Source organism: Arachis hypogaea, chromosome 8, assembly GCF_003086295.3.
Source record: "Arachis hypogaea cultivar Tifrunner chromosome 8, arahy.Tifrunner.gnm2.J5K5, whole genome shotgun sequence".
NCBI classification, from domain to species: domain Eukaryota; kingdom Viridiplantae; phylum Streptophyta; class Magnoliopsida; order Fabales; family Fabaceae; genus Arachis; species Arachis hypogaea.
The window spans coordinates 45707518-45722456 of NC_092043.1; the positions used below are offsets into that span (position 1 = coordinate 45707518).

Below are 14939 nucleotides of genomic sequence, written 5' to 3' on the forward strand. Positions count from 1 at the left end.
GAAAATGTTGCGGTGCCAATAATAGAGAGCAAATGATGTATATATATGGTTCAACATACACGGGGAAAATAGTAAGACAGTATTATATACATGGCAATGGGTCGCATACACAAAGAGTGAATTTTTTCTCGCACATGGATAGTGGTCACATATGCGACTTTTCGTGTATGCGAGAGGGAGGATTTTAGATTTTGAAAAGTGTGGTTAGTTGTATTATGAATAAAGTATTTCTCTTTTAGTTCGTAAAGGTAGTCAGCCATTTTTTCTATGGGATTCTTCTAAAAGAAGGTGACGGCACACTCTCCTTTGATGAATTATATATTTTATAGTTATGATCATATCCATCATGATTTGTGAGATGCACAACTAGAAGATTATGTTTAAGTTAGTTATTGGATGAGTTGGGTTTGACAAAGCAACACGTGAGTTCATGATTAATGGGATAAATATGCATCATGTCATTGTTTACATGTGATTAATTGGTTGTGATTGCTTAATTAAGTGATTAAATATTATTTACTACTATATGAACAAACTGTAAAGTGTGGATTGAAAATTATGTTTTATTTATATACTATTGGATAAAAAAAAAAAAGTAGAGTTATGAAAAAAAAAATTATTAGGCAATTGATATGAGTTTGGATACAAGTGTTTACCCCTCAAAAGATTTGAGGGAACCTCAAACTTTATGATTTGGAAGTTAGGATTGATTTAGAAGTTAGGATACCTAAATATTGAGATTTTTTTTATGTAGTTCGTATCTAATTTCATTACGTTATTGAAAATCTTTAGTTTTTTTAATTTTTATTCACATTATTTTTTTTAATACAAACTATATTGTGTCCTATTGATAGACAAATTAATCAAGATGAAGGAGAGTTGAACTTTTGGTTAGCTAGTAACAATTTTTTTCTTCTAAAATCTCCAAATGCCCTTTGTGTGTGCAATGTACATGTTAGTGTTTGTGTCTGTATGTTATTTGTATATGTTTCTATACACTTTTAACTTTTATACTATATTCTTTTAAATTTGAAAAGCCACCATAATATGTTTTTTGAATTATCAAAATCTCTCTCACACACGTATAAGGGAGTGGATTCTCTTTAGTGAAAAAAAATTGAATGGTGTTAAACGTTTAATTTCACTTTTTATTGTTCTATTTTTTTTATTTATTTTTAATTTCACTTATAAAATTAAAAATAAAAGATCACACTTTATTCTTTTAAATGTTTAAAAAACTGGATGCTTCCATTTTTACTTTCTCCACAACCTCTATTGTTTTCTCTTTCATTCTCACAACTAGAACAGCATGCTTTCACTATCACACATCTAACCGCATTTCACTCAAGGTAAATGCTATGGTGCCTATAATACAGTGTTTATTTACTAAAAAAGGTTAAAAATTATTATTTTATTTAAAAGATATAAAAATAAATAATTTTTAAAAAATTAAAATTTACTATAAAAAGTAAGTTAGACAACATTTAGACAAAAACTTATAGGCACCATAGAATTGGCCTTCACTTAAAATCATCAACAACAATAATAACAATAAAAAAAGAAGAAATCAAATTTAAGAAAAAATTAAATTAAAAAAAAAAGTGAAAGAAATCTAAATATAAAAAAGCCATCTAAATAGCCGGTCCAAAGTGGTGCGATATCACAAGGATGATAATGAGGGATTATAATAGTGTGAAAAAGTGTGGTTATTGTTAATATTAAAGTATACTGAGTGACGCAATGGTGACAAAATGGGCAGAAGGGTAAGGCTGAGCGCTTGAAATTTATTGAAAATGTTATGAATAAAATTAAAAAAAATAAATATTAAGAATTTTTTATTTTTTTTGAAAACATTGTTGACAAAAATTAAATAAAATTTTTATATATATAAAAGACCATAATTCATCAGACATTTTTATTTTCATAATTAAAATAGTTAATCTAATTAGTTTATGTATAAAATTAAATTAAATTGTTAAAGTAGTACTCATTATAAAACTATAACCATTATATTAAAAATATCTTTTTAAAAAGTAAATTCCAATTCTGTAGGTGAAGTTTGATATGACTAAATCTATTTTCTTTTTAGTTAACTTATATTGAATACTATTTGTCCATGAAAATAACAAATACACGCTATAATTTTAACTCTCATTATAAAAGAATTACAAATTTAAATTTACGACAATTGTCTAATTTAATGGGTATGCTCTATTTTATGACCAGTTTAGCTAAACTTCTTAAATAAGTTCTTTTGAAAAAAAAAGCTTAAAATATAAAGATTTTTATTAATAATAACTTATTACTTTTCATAAGTCAAAAATTAAAAAGATTATTTCTAAAGTTTCCCAAATGGATCCTAAATATGAGTGATAAAATAGCTTTTGAAAATAAAAAAAGTTACATTTTTTAACTTCTTCAAAAGCTCTTAAATAATTTTTTGAAAAATTAAAAATTTATCTAAAAAATTGTACAAAACACTATTAATATAATTTTTTATAAGTCAAAAGTTGAAAAAAGTAGTTATGTGGTGTTCCCAAACGGACCTTAGAGCCAAAACTCTTCTAATGTCAGAATTTAAAATCTCAAATTGTTGTTAAGCAAATCAAAATAAATGTCTAAATTTAATTCCCATTTTAAGTTATGCTCCTTTTGTTTTAACATTTTAGAAGGATTCTGTAAATCAAATATTTTTTTGTTTTAAAACAAAAAAATAAATAAAATATCTATCATTAATTATTTTTATTCAAGTTTTTCATACATTATTGATCTAAAGATAGATATCCATTCACCTCGATCCTTACCTTAATAACAACACTGCTTTAACATTTTTTTATTTTATTTTTTTATTTTTTTGTTTTTTCTTCACCTATCACAACAGATACCAACAACTGAAAAACAAACTCCAACAATTTTTCAAACAGAACCATACTAGAACAGGACAAGAACTTTTGCTTCTTGAAGAGATCACATATTAGAAGAAGGAGAACTTTTGCTTCTTAATAATTGGCATAGACATGCATATCTCCACCACATTTTCCAGGATCATCAAAGATAGTGTTCAGATTGAAACTACTCTCATCAGGATCAGCCATACACATAAGATTGATGTCATCCTCCAACCCACTACCTTCACCTTGAAAAATATCATTCATGTTGAACTCGGATAATTCGGCATCCATGAAGCTCCATCTCAGATCCCGAGAAAGTATGCCGTTGATATCTGTATTGGGCTGCTCTTTTTTCTTCTGCATATTTTCTGCATAGATATAGATCTTTTTTAATTTTTTTCACTTGATATTGTCAAAGTATTTAGATCCTCTAAAGTTTGAATTTCACTTTAGAGAATAAATATGATCTCTCATCATTTATTTTATAAGTGGGGTCAAGAGTAAATATGATAAAAACCATTTAAGGATAGAAAATAACATTTTATCCTCTAAAATAAAAATTCAAAATTTAGAGGATCCAAATCTATTGTCAAATGTAAATTTTTATCATAGAAAATGTGAAATTAATTGTTGAAGTTTTCAAATAGTGTAAATAAAAATCCAACCATTTAACAAATTTGCGTCAAATTGCACTGTTAAAAAATTTTGGAGACAAATTGCACATGAACTAAAGTTCATGAAAATACATTTGACATAACTAAATCTCGACCGCATATATTTTATAAAAAAATATTTAATTAGCTTTAATATTTTTTTACTAAAATGACCTAATTACAAAATAAAAAATAATGTAAAGATTCAATTAAAAAATATATATAAAAATCTAAATTAAAAATTTAATAAAATTATAGAAATTAACATATTAATTAAACATATAATATATAATATATGTATTATATTACCTTTTTTCTGGTTACCTAAATTTGCTGGATCTGCCACTACTGTGGAAGGAGCCTCCTGCTGCACTACTTCTGCTTCTTTAGATTCAGTAGAGATTGGAGTTATATGTGTTTGTGCTTCTTTCATAGACGGCTCATTCTTCTTTATTTTGTCAATATAATTGCTTATATCAAAATTTGTTACTGCATTTATTCCTCTGTACTCTATAGCTGCTCTATCATATGCTGCTGCCGCCTCTTCTTGAGTGTCTTCAATATCAAAAATCAAATTAAAAAATATAATAGCTTAAAGAGAGGGTTAGTAGCTAATTTATTGATAAAAGAATAAAGTTAAAAAAATATATTTTTTAAGGTATTTACTCAAATGAAAATACTAAAAATATTTTTTCATAAAAATTTTTGTGTTAAGAGTGTGGCTTTGTTTATTTCGTCACACTTTAAAAAAACACACTTTTATAACATATCAAAATTAAATTTTATAATTTATTGTTTAATAGTAAAAGAAAAATATTTTCATATGAATATAATTATAAAATCTTCATAATAATATCTAATTTTTTAATTGTTTATTACAGAGAATCACATAAAGTTTGTTATTACTTGCAGTACTACGACTAGGAGGCGTAGAAGTCACGTGCCCTCCAAAGATGTTCATTAATTATTTTAGTTTATGCAAAGTTAGATATTTTTGTGTCTAACATTAAATTATTAAACTAAATCAAATATTGTATTTTAATAATTCATCTTTAAACATTAACAATTTCATAAACTATTTTTTTGACTGAACTCTAGATCATAGTATATAATCTCACATACTAATACTAATAATATTAGAGTTATTTTCTAAAATAATTCTTTAAATTGACCATATATATTAAAATAGTCTGTCAAATTTTAATTATACAGATTATATTTTTAAGATAAAGTATATTTTTTTAGTTTGTCAACAATTTTAAAAATACTTCTAATTTTATTTTATTTTAATTATATCCCAAAAAAATTTTATTTGTACTAAATATCGTTCTGACAATTAAACTTTGAAAAAATTTAGGACTAATCCAACAATAATATATTATAACTATCTTTGATTTGAATTTGGATCCTCTAAATTTTAAAGTTTTACTTGATAGGATAAAGTGTGTCTTTTACTCTTAAATAGTTTTTTTCTTATATTTTCTCTTATTCCTACCTATAAAATAAATGGTGAGAGATCACACTTTGTCCTTTAAAGTGAAATTCAAAATTTAGAAGATCAAAATCTTTCTTGATTTACTTGTGTTGATGGTTGTTATTATAAAATTATTGCTAAATTAGTTATAAATTTTTTTAAAAACTAGCCATCATGGATATATCATTTTTTGGACAAAATTAAAACAAGCTTAAAAATATTTTTTAAACTTTTAGCAAATTTTAAAAACAAAAAATATATTTTATTCTATTTTTTAATCGATAAAAATACATCATATTAGATATATAATATACTTTTGCCAATCTTAAAAATATAATTGATATAATTACAATTTTAAAAATTATTTTAATACACACAATCAATTTCAAATACCACTTTAGAGTTTAACTCAATAATATAATATTAAAGATGATATAATAAGATCTATAAAATTCTAGTCAAATGTTGGATAGATCCTGACCAACTAATCATAAAATTAATACTATTTAGTAGTAGTCAATTTCTATTTAATAAAGAAAAAATCTTTTGATATATCTAAGTTTTATGTGGGTTTAAGATCAATTAGCCATGAATTAATTAATTAGTGAAAAAAATTATTATTACAATTAAAAAAGAATATAAACACATTTATCTAAAATAATACATTCTAAATGTTTAGGTTGAGTCTAACACATAAATTAATTAGTGCATTCCTTTTTTTAATAATATATAGAAGGATAAAAACATTATCTGCTGCAGATAAATTAAGGGACAAAGAAGAGAGTATATAGGGATAGAAATAGAGAATTATTGGAGTGAAATGTGTATACATTTGTTTTATGTTATTTTTCAAATTTTTATTAATTATAAACTTATTAAAAATTATGATTAAATATACTAATTTTAAATTTTTGGTAAATAATTAATTTTTAACTACAAATTATGTTTTAATTTATTAATGAAATTAAAACATTTACAACAACTAAAATGAAATAATAACATATTATTTAAAAATATTAAATTATTGTTATTTTAATTAATTAAACATGTAAAATCTCAATATGGGACCAATATTAGTCCATATATATTATCGATAAAGAAAGGGACTCTCTCAATCTCCCTTCTCTCTTTTTTATATATATATAATTGTGTGTAGCTTAATATTTATGATGAATTGGAGTTACTCTTACTACTTCAATCTAAAAAAAAAAAAAATCTTTCAACTTGAAAGAGATATGAAAGAAAAAGGAGAGAGAAAAAAAATTGACCGAATGTTAGTTGAAAAATAATTTACTAAATAATTTTCTTAATGCTTATATTAACCTTAGCTTTAGCAATATTTTTTTAAAATTATATATTATTGGCAATAAATCAGACAACTTTTTTTCCCTCGAGAGATACCACAATATTTTCATGGGAAAGATGGTGTAAGGTTGCAAAAGATTAAAGGCAAATTTTATAGTGTCTATGAATTATTGTTTAAATTTTGTTTAATTTATTTTTTATAATAAATTTTAATTTTTTTTAAATTATTTATTGTTATATTTTTAAATTAAATATTATTTTTTAATTTTTGTAATAAATAAACACCACCTTTTAAATACTGTAGCATTTACTAAGATTAAAATGCTTGATTTGTAATTGTAATAGAACAATAGGAAATTATGATTCATGATAAAGTGCTTATCAACTTTTGAACACGTTGAATCCATCAACATTCAACATGTGAAAGTGGGAATGCACGTGTCCCTGTACCGTTTCCACCTGTTGCATGCTAATTTCTATTTTGTTTTAGGTAAATAAAAATCTTTTTATACCATTTAAATTTCCCTCTCTTTATTTTAGGTATTATCAACTAACTTTAAAAACTCTCAGATTTGCCACACTGAACATTTTTTAAACAAATGAAAAAGAAAACCTTTTATAACATTAATTTACTTAAATGTGCCTCTAACACAACAACATGCAAATTCTTATTATTTATTATTTTATTTTGCTTTAAAAAATAAAATATTTTTTAAATTATTTTCTATTTTTTTAATTAATTGGTCGTTTAAAATTACAAATTAATCATACTTATCATTTAGATACTCCTTAACAATTTTTATCAATAATTAATGACGTAAAATATTAATTGATAGCATACATAATACCTAACATGTTCAATTAAACGTAAATCATATATGTTTATGAAAATTTATCAATTTATTCATTAAGTCATATTGAAAATATTTCGAATATAGATTATATAATTAAAAAAAGAGATTAAATTAATAAATTTTGATAAATATATTAATTAACGTTCAATTAGACATATCAAGTATATGTATGTTGTTAATTAACGTTTTTTTATTATTAATTGTTGATAAAAATTGTTAATAAAATCACTAAAAAATAAATATAATTGATTTATAATCTTTGAATAATTAATTTAATTAAAAAAACTTTTTAAAATAAATTTAAAAACATCTCATTTTTTTAGAGATTAATTTAATTATTAATCCGATCAAGTATAAATGTATTCTGGTAGCACAGGTGGACCATGGTACAATTTAATGATAACATTAAATGGAATTGTTGAAATAGTCAAATAGCGTTAATGAGGTAATCTTAACTTAATTAAAGTCTAAACATTATAAAGTACTATATAAAGTATTTGAGCATTGTTGGTGTGGGGACAGAGTCACAGACAAACGGGCAGTTTGGTACTTAGTAGTCTGCCAACTGCACTTGCAGAATCATTCGGCATATTTGACAAATACAAAGGTTGCTTTGCATTCTTTCAAATTCAATTTTTTTAACAACCATCATAAAAAATTTAAACCTAAAATTTTGTGTATGGTATATTTTCAGTTTTCACTGCTAAACTGTTATCCTTAGTTGCTTAAATTTTACACAAATGATTGGAATCCTCTATTTTTTAACTAACATTTAAACAAACTTAATTTAATTAATATGTAGTCTATTTCTTCTTTATTATCTTTTTCATTTATTTTTCAAACAAATACATATATTTTGGTCAAAAAAAATTATTAGCCACATAACAATACTCTAAAATTTTGTAAGTTATGATGTAATTCTTTTTTTTAACTTAGCACTTTCCTATGATACAATGTTGAGTTTAGGAACATGCATATTTAGGGAATAGTGAAAATTTTTTTTACTTACTATAGGTCCCCAGATAAAGGTACTTGTTGCCGTTTACTCTTCCAATTCGTGCTTCCCACCTTCCATTGTGGTGATGCCTACTCAAAAATCCAGAAATATTTCAATAAAAAGAAGAAAAAATTTCACTTTTTTTTTTTGAGAGATTTTAACATGATATTTTTTTCTTTATTTTTAGCAAAAATTTTATTTTTTGATTAAATTTTGTTTTCGAAATATCTTTTAACAAATTATTTTTTATTGATTAAATTGTATTTATACCAAAATATCTTTTAAAAATTTGGAGAAGAAAAACCATGGATCTTCCATAGACAACCTTCAGAAGCAAGGTTGATTGCCATTTGTGTTTTTGAAAAAATAATTTGAACATTAAAAAGATCATTTGTTATCTTATGAAAACATAATTTAGTCATTAAAATTTTTTAAAGAAATTTTAGTAAAAATACAATTTAATCAGTAAAAAAATAATTTGTTAAAAGGTATTTTGATAAACAAAATTTAATCACAAAAAAAAATTTGTAAAAAGATATTTTTATAAAAAATAATTTAAAAAAATGGATAGAGTTACAAAAAATTTAAAATGGATTAAAAAAAAAATTTTAAAAGTTATAAGAGAAAAAAATGTCATTTTAACATTTTAAAAAAATGTAATTTTTGCTAAAAATAAATAAATAAAGTGTACCGATAGAAATAAAAATACTTTAAAATTAAAATACGTTTAGAATATTGTATCGCGTGCATTGTGTATTAGGAATGTAAATGATCTTAGCTTCATGCTTGCACAATTTTTTGAATGAATAGTATAATAAAAAAAGATTATTTATATAAAAAAGGTGATGTATAAATAAACTAACCTAGCCACTCCACGATACTTGGAAACACCTCTTGAAAATCCACTGCTCCTTCTTCGCAGAGAAGCCAAGTATTCAGTTTGTGAAACATCCTTCATTTCCTCAATTTCCTTGGCATATGTTTCCATCTGCATTGTTCATCCAAAGTTAATTAATTATAAGTTATATATAATCTTCCCAAAATATTGTTAGGATTTGGTTGAATTAGTCCCACATTGCTTAGGATAGCAAATGGAGTGGGTGGCCTAGGCTATAAATATGAGGCTAAGTTCTCCATTTGTTTTTGCACCAGTCAGAAACACTTTAAGCTTGTATCTGATTTTTCTTTTCCTCTGTACTCTTTGATTAGAGAGTGTTGTGAGGTGTAGTTAGATATTTGCTTTGAAAGAGTGTGGGTGTACTGGGGTGCCGGTGAGAGAAAGAAGTCTATGTGTTGTAACAATTTTCACATAGTGATATTCTCTGGTTGTCATTTGACAACGGCCGTGGTTTTTTCTCCGGTAATTGGAGTTTCCACGTTAAATTCTTGTGTTGTGATTGTGTCTATTTTATTTCTCTGTCAAAGGTGTTTTCTCAAGGGGGAATTGTGTCTTATTCCCAACAAGTGGTATCAGAGCTTCGGTTCGGTGGGATTTATTCTTAGTATGCTCTGTGGTTGCAGCCTAGTCTGATCTTCCACATCAAAAAAGAATTTTGTCCTGTAGCTTGAGGTTGATCTTTGGTTGCTGTTGTTGTTGCTGGAAGGCAGTGTGACTCTGTGAGAGTGCAGTTTGGAAAAGGTTCTGGCTAAGGAAAGACTTGGTATTTAAGTGTGTCCATTGTGACCCACCTCTCTTTCCTGGGGACCCTTCCTAGTGCACGGTCTACAGTTGAGTTATAATATTCCAGTATACGGTTGCAACAATGTCAGGATATTCAAGTGCTGTGAAGCTTGAAATAGAGAAATTTGATGGAAGAATCAATTTTGGCTTGTGGCAAGTACAAGTCAAGGATGTGTTGATACAATCAGGTTTGCACAAGGCGTTGAAGGAGAAGATCTCTGGTTGCTCTCTCTATGAGAGAAGATGATGTTCTCTAGAAGACAAGAAGTATCCTCATGGTATTACCGCACTGCCATGGATAAGGATGAGTTGTGGCAATCAGGTCCACAATTGCACACGGGCATTGGTTGGCGTTGAGATGCAAGGTGTGTGGCGGAGTTAGGTCGATGGCTGAAGAACTTCCAGGAAAAGCCAATTTGGAAGTTGCACCATGAATTTTCAGCAAGGTTTCGATCTGTACCAAGGTGAAATTCTTGGAGTGGTCTAATTCCAAGTGAGTATACTTTCATGGTGGAGTATGATAGTTCTCTGAACTATGATTGTCGGTATAGACAATGGCAGCAAAGAATTGTCGGTGTTGACAATGGAAGCTGAAGATGTGTGACTATTTCAATCAAGGTGGAGATTGTTAGGATTTGGTTGAATTAGTCCCACATTGCTTAGGATAGCAAATGGAGTGGGTGGCCTAGGCTATAAATATGAGGCTAAGTTCTCCATTTGTTTTTGCACCAGTCAGAAACACTTTAAGCTTGTATCTGATTTTTCTTTTCCTCTGTACTCTTTGATTAGAGAGTGTTGTGAGGTGTAGTTAGATATTTGCTTTGAAAGAGTGTGGGTGTACTGGGGTGCCGGTGAGAGAAAGAAGTCTATGTGTTGTAACAATTTTCACATAGTGATATTCTCTGGTTGTCATTTGACAACGGCCGTGGTTTTTTCTCCGGTAATTGGAGTTTCCACGTTAAATTCTTGTGTTGTGATTGTGTCTATTTTATTTCTCTGTCAAAGGTGTTTTCTCAAGGGGGAATTGTGTCTTATTCCCAACAAGAAATATAAGAAAAATTGGCTTTCAATGTAACAAAAATTGCATGCTTGGATTGTATTTTAATTTTTTAGGATTTTGTAAAAAAAAAAATTACAACATTTTAAAAACAAAAATATTAAAAATAAAAATACCAAATACCAATAATCTAATCCCGTTTAGATAAAACATCGAAAATAAAAATATCAAATACCAAAAAAGACTATGTCATTTGAGTTATAACTCGTTAGTTTTTAAAAAAAAAATTACTATAATTTTTAATGAAGATATCATTCAAATTGTTAAGTATTTCCTAAGCAGCATAATTATTCACAAATAATTTTTTTTATAAAATATAAAAAAATTCGAACTCGCGACCTCTTATACATATATGCATGTATGTATTAGTATACCGGAAAATTTAAGATTGTATTAGGTCCCCAATACTTTAGAGCAGCAAGATCATAGGAGCGAGCAGCAGCTTCTTCTGTATTGTATGCCCCTAAATTCACATGTAAAGTCACAATAAGTAAGTTAATATTTTTTTGTTTTAAAAAAAATATAACATATATTTTCCCAAATTTGTAAAAAAACTCAATATAATTAAAAGTATATCATTAGAATTAAAAATTCATAAAACCGAAAGCTTGTGTGAGATCCAAGATTTATTAGGGAGACTTACCTAAATAAACTAAAGCAGCGACAGAAGTGTATGTGAACGTTGTCATGGCAGAGATTGTCATAAACAGATTAAAACATGGCAAGTGAAAACACAGGATAAAGTCAAAACACTTAACATAAATAACAAAACAAAACATTACAGATCTCCTTGATTTTCCACTGCTTTTTATTCGTTCATTCATGTTTTGAATACACTATAATTTAAGAGAATGACTAATGCAACTCTTTAAATGTTTATGGTCATTCTATTCATCTTTAGGTAGGATTCTCTATTTGAATAATAATTTAAAAATATTTACTATCTATATTTTATTTCTAACTTTAATATATGTTTGCAGAAGTCATATGTATTAAATCTTAGCTGAGTTGTTAACTAATTTATTTAATCTAATTCATTTTTATTAATAGCTTAATAGTAAATTAATTTTAAAAATAACAAATAATAATGGAAAATATATTGTGCATGTAAATGCTGTTAAAAGGAATTGTAATTGTTTTTAAAGAATATTCTCAATTTTTAAATAATCGAATTATCCTAATTTTTAAGAATGTCAATATATAAACAAATACCTTAGTAAAATCCAATTATTAATGATCTGACAAGCAATTATTTTTGTTTCAAATCTTATTTTTGTTTCAAAACTTTCTTCAGGTACTCAATGTTATTCAAATATAGTAAAGATTCTAAATTGGCTAGTAAAGATCACAAAAACATTGTTATTGTCTATTTTTGTGACCGTATGAAATGGACAGAAAATTATAAAAAAAGAAAAATCAACCGATAACATAAATCATATAACAAAATTGAGTACAGTTTAGAAGAAATTATGCAAAAAAAATATATATAACAAATGTAATTTATAAAACTTAAGTACGTCGAATAATTAAATTAAACTTTTTTTATACACATCTATTAAAATATTTATCATTTCAAAAAATACAATTCTATAGTTGTATTCAAAAACAATTTTCATCATAATACATTATGTTTGTAAGCGCTATGAGTAAGTTTAGTTTAATAAAATTTATAAATAAATAATAAACCTATGAAACAGTAAATGAAGATGGACAAATAAGAGTGAAAATAGTATAATGAAAAAATTTAATTACCCTGTCGTCCCTTCTTACTCTGAATATTATTCCAAGAATTCTTGTCCCACAGATGAGCTTCAAACCTCCCTGTCCACCTATGCCTATGGATCATTAAACATATTATTGATTATTAAAACTGTCAATAGAGACATGCAAATGAAAATAAAAATGAAATCAAACCTGGTTACTCCTCTGTAAATGGAGCTTCTTTTGTTGACACTGCTATTGTCATAGCTATTTGTTTTCTTCAATACTTTATTCTGTGATAACTTCACATTATTACTGCTATTTTTGCTTCTTGGATACTTATCATTATTATTAATCTTTAATTCAAAACCAACACCAACAGAAGATGATGAAGATGAAGAAGAGGAATTAGGAGACCTCTTCATCTCACCACCACCACCACCACCCTCTTCGTCCAATAAGAAGAAAATATTGCACTATGTAATGTGTATTTTCTGTTTTCTATTCTTCTTTATCGGAACAGACAAAATGCCTTTGAATGTGTGTCAACTCCCTCTCTCTCTCTTTTATGACTGTTTTAGTAGATTCTATATATATGAGGGCTTTCTGTCATGCACCTTAAAAATGACCGAGAGTAATGCACTGCTGGTGCATGTGGACCTCTCTTTAAACCACATATAACAAGTAAAAGTAATTGATGATAAAAATGTATAAATGGTTAGATGGCTCTAACAGTGTGAGGTTCTGTCCTTGCAGCTGTCCTGTGCACAATCATCACTGTTGATAAGACCTTGCTAGTTTCTCTATTGCCAAAAAATTAAATAAGAACCCATAATAAATTGAAGAAGATGAAACAATGTAAATAAAAATGAAGATGAACACTAAACTGATCTTACTAGTATGAAATCCAAAATCTAACAGATCTGAGAGAGCAATTCTTCAATTGTAGCAGTAGAAACTATGAAAGGCGACCCATTAGGATAAAAAACAGAAACAATACTAATGTAATGTAAATATTGTAATTGTTTATTATATTTTTAATATCGAAACAGCTTTAACAGCTTTTTCTGGTAACCTAAGGTTGGTTACCAAAACAGAGAGATAGACTAAGAAATGAAGAAGGAATAATAAAAAAGTTGGACAAGTTGATAACTAGGCAAATGGGAGAACATAAATAAATAAATAAATTTATCTTTTTCTGAAATTAAAATGTCAAGATTATTGTTAGAGTGGTGGGAACTTAAGAAGAAGTGAAGTCAAGGTAGAAAACAACTAGGGAAAGGAAGTAGAAAAGGAAAATAGAACAGTGAATGGTTTTGTTTTGAACTTGGGTTAAAGATTTGAAGATGAGTTAGTTAATTGACTATAGGTGATGAAATTTTACGCTTACTCTTGGTGTATAGTTTCTAACACTTGGCACTCTGCAGACATGCTACCAATGAGGATTTGGGTTCTACGCTGGCTTTCCTTGTTTGGGAATCTGTCCAAGTTCGTTGCCACCATGATATGTGAATAAATTATTTAAAAATTTTGTATGAAATGATTGATTTTCTTTGTTAAAAGATATTGTATTTGTATAATAAATTATAAATAATTATAACTAACATATATAAATTTATTTTTGTTAAGTTACCAAAAAATTAATAAATTATAAAAATTCAACCATATTATCAGATTCTCGGACTATTTGTTATATTTTAAATATTAATATAATTTATTAAATTAAAATAATAAAATTATTCATGTATATACTATAAAACACACAAAATACAAAAATAACATATTTTAATAATAAAGAGTGCATAAAAAATATGTACTCCATGCGTACTTACTAGTTGTATATTTGATGTATCAAGTATTGCAATTAGAGAAACATATTATTAATGTGTATAATATGGCAGTGGTTGTGATTTTAAACTTACAATAATTTTGTTACTTTATAATTATTTCATATTTCTCTAATCATATAAATTTTGTAATTGTACTTTTGAAATTTCTCTGACTTTTGTTACAAAATTAAATATTTCAATTTTCTCAAAATAATAATGACGGAGTCAATTTATATTGACAATAATTTTGAAAAGTAAATGATTAAAACATATCATGTGAACATGAAACTTACAGAAAAATAAGCTATAGAAAAAAAAAGTAATGTAGTTCCTCATGTTAGCTATTTGTACATCCCATATTAAGTTAGAAAAATATTATATATATATATATATATATATATATATATATATATATATATATATATATTAAGTTTATGCAGATAAAAATATTAATAAAGAGGGCACATGCTTATAGGCTTTTTTTTTAAATTAAATAA

General features: G+C 26.1%; 1 protein-coding gene across 4 annotated transcripts; it reads right to left on the reverse strand.

Moving 5' to 3' along the window:
• Positions 1 to 2714: 2714 nt before the first annotated feature.
• LOC112707793 (AP2-like ethylene-responsive transcription factor At1g79700) lies at positions 2715 to 13861 on the reverse strand. Of its 4 annotated transcripts, none has more exons than XM_072201766.1 (8): positions 13510 to 13861; positions 12827 to 13416; positions 12665 to 12747; positions 11287 to 11375; positions 9038 to 9162; positions 8187 to 8263; positions 3869 to 4099; positions 2715 to 3259 (listed from the first exon to the last, which is right to left on the reverse strand). In XM_072201766.1, exons 2-8 carry the CDS (start codon positions 13036 to 13038, stop codon positions 3000 to 3002), a joined length of 1077 nt encoding a protein of 358 aa, XP_072057867.1. In that variant the 5' UTR covers positions 13039 to 13416; positions 13510 to 13861; the 3' UTR covers positions 2715 to 2999. The 4 variants fall into 4 exon arrangements, with proteins under 4 accessions (XP_072057867.1, XP_025615544.1, XP_072057866.1 ...); XM_025759759.3 differs by having other exon boundaries at positions 3854 to 4099; positions 13510 to 13850; XM_072201765.1 differs by having other exon boundaries at positions 3854 to 4099; positions 13501 to 13850.
• Positions 13862 to 14939: the final 1078 nt, after the last annotated feature.

What these genes read in the sequence shown, in the direction of transcription:
- LOC112707793 (XM_025759759.3), bottom strand. Translation starts at nt 13,038, where the DNA reads ATGAAGAGGTCTCCTAATTCCTCTTCTTCATCTTCATCATCTTCTGTT. An exon ending in AAGTATCGTGGAGTGGCTAG is followed by an intron (nt 8,264 to 9,037) that starts GTTAGTTTATTT and finishes ATTTTTGAGTAG; the next exon opens with GCATCACCACAATGGAAGGT. An exon ending in TTTAGGTAACCAGAAAAAAG is followed by an intron (nt 3,260 to 3,853) that starts GTAATATAATAC and finishes ATATCTATGCAG; the next exon opens with AAAATATGCAGAAGAAAAAA.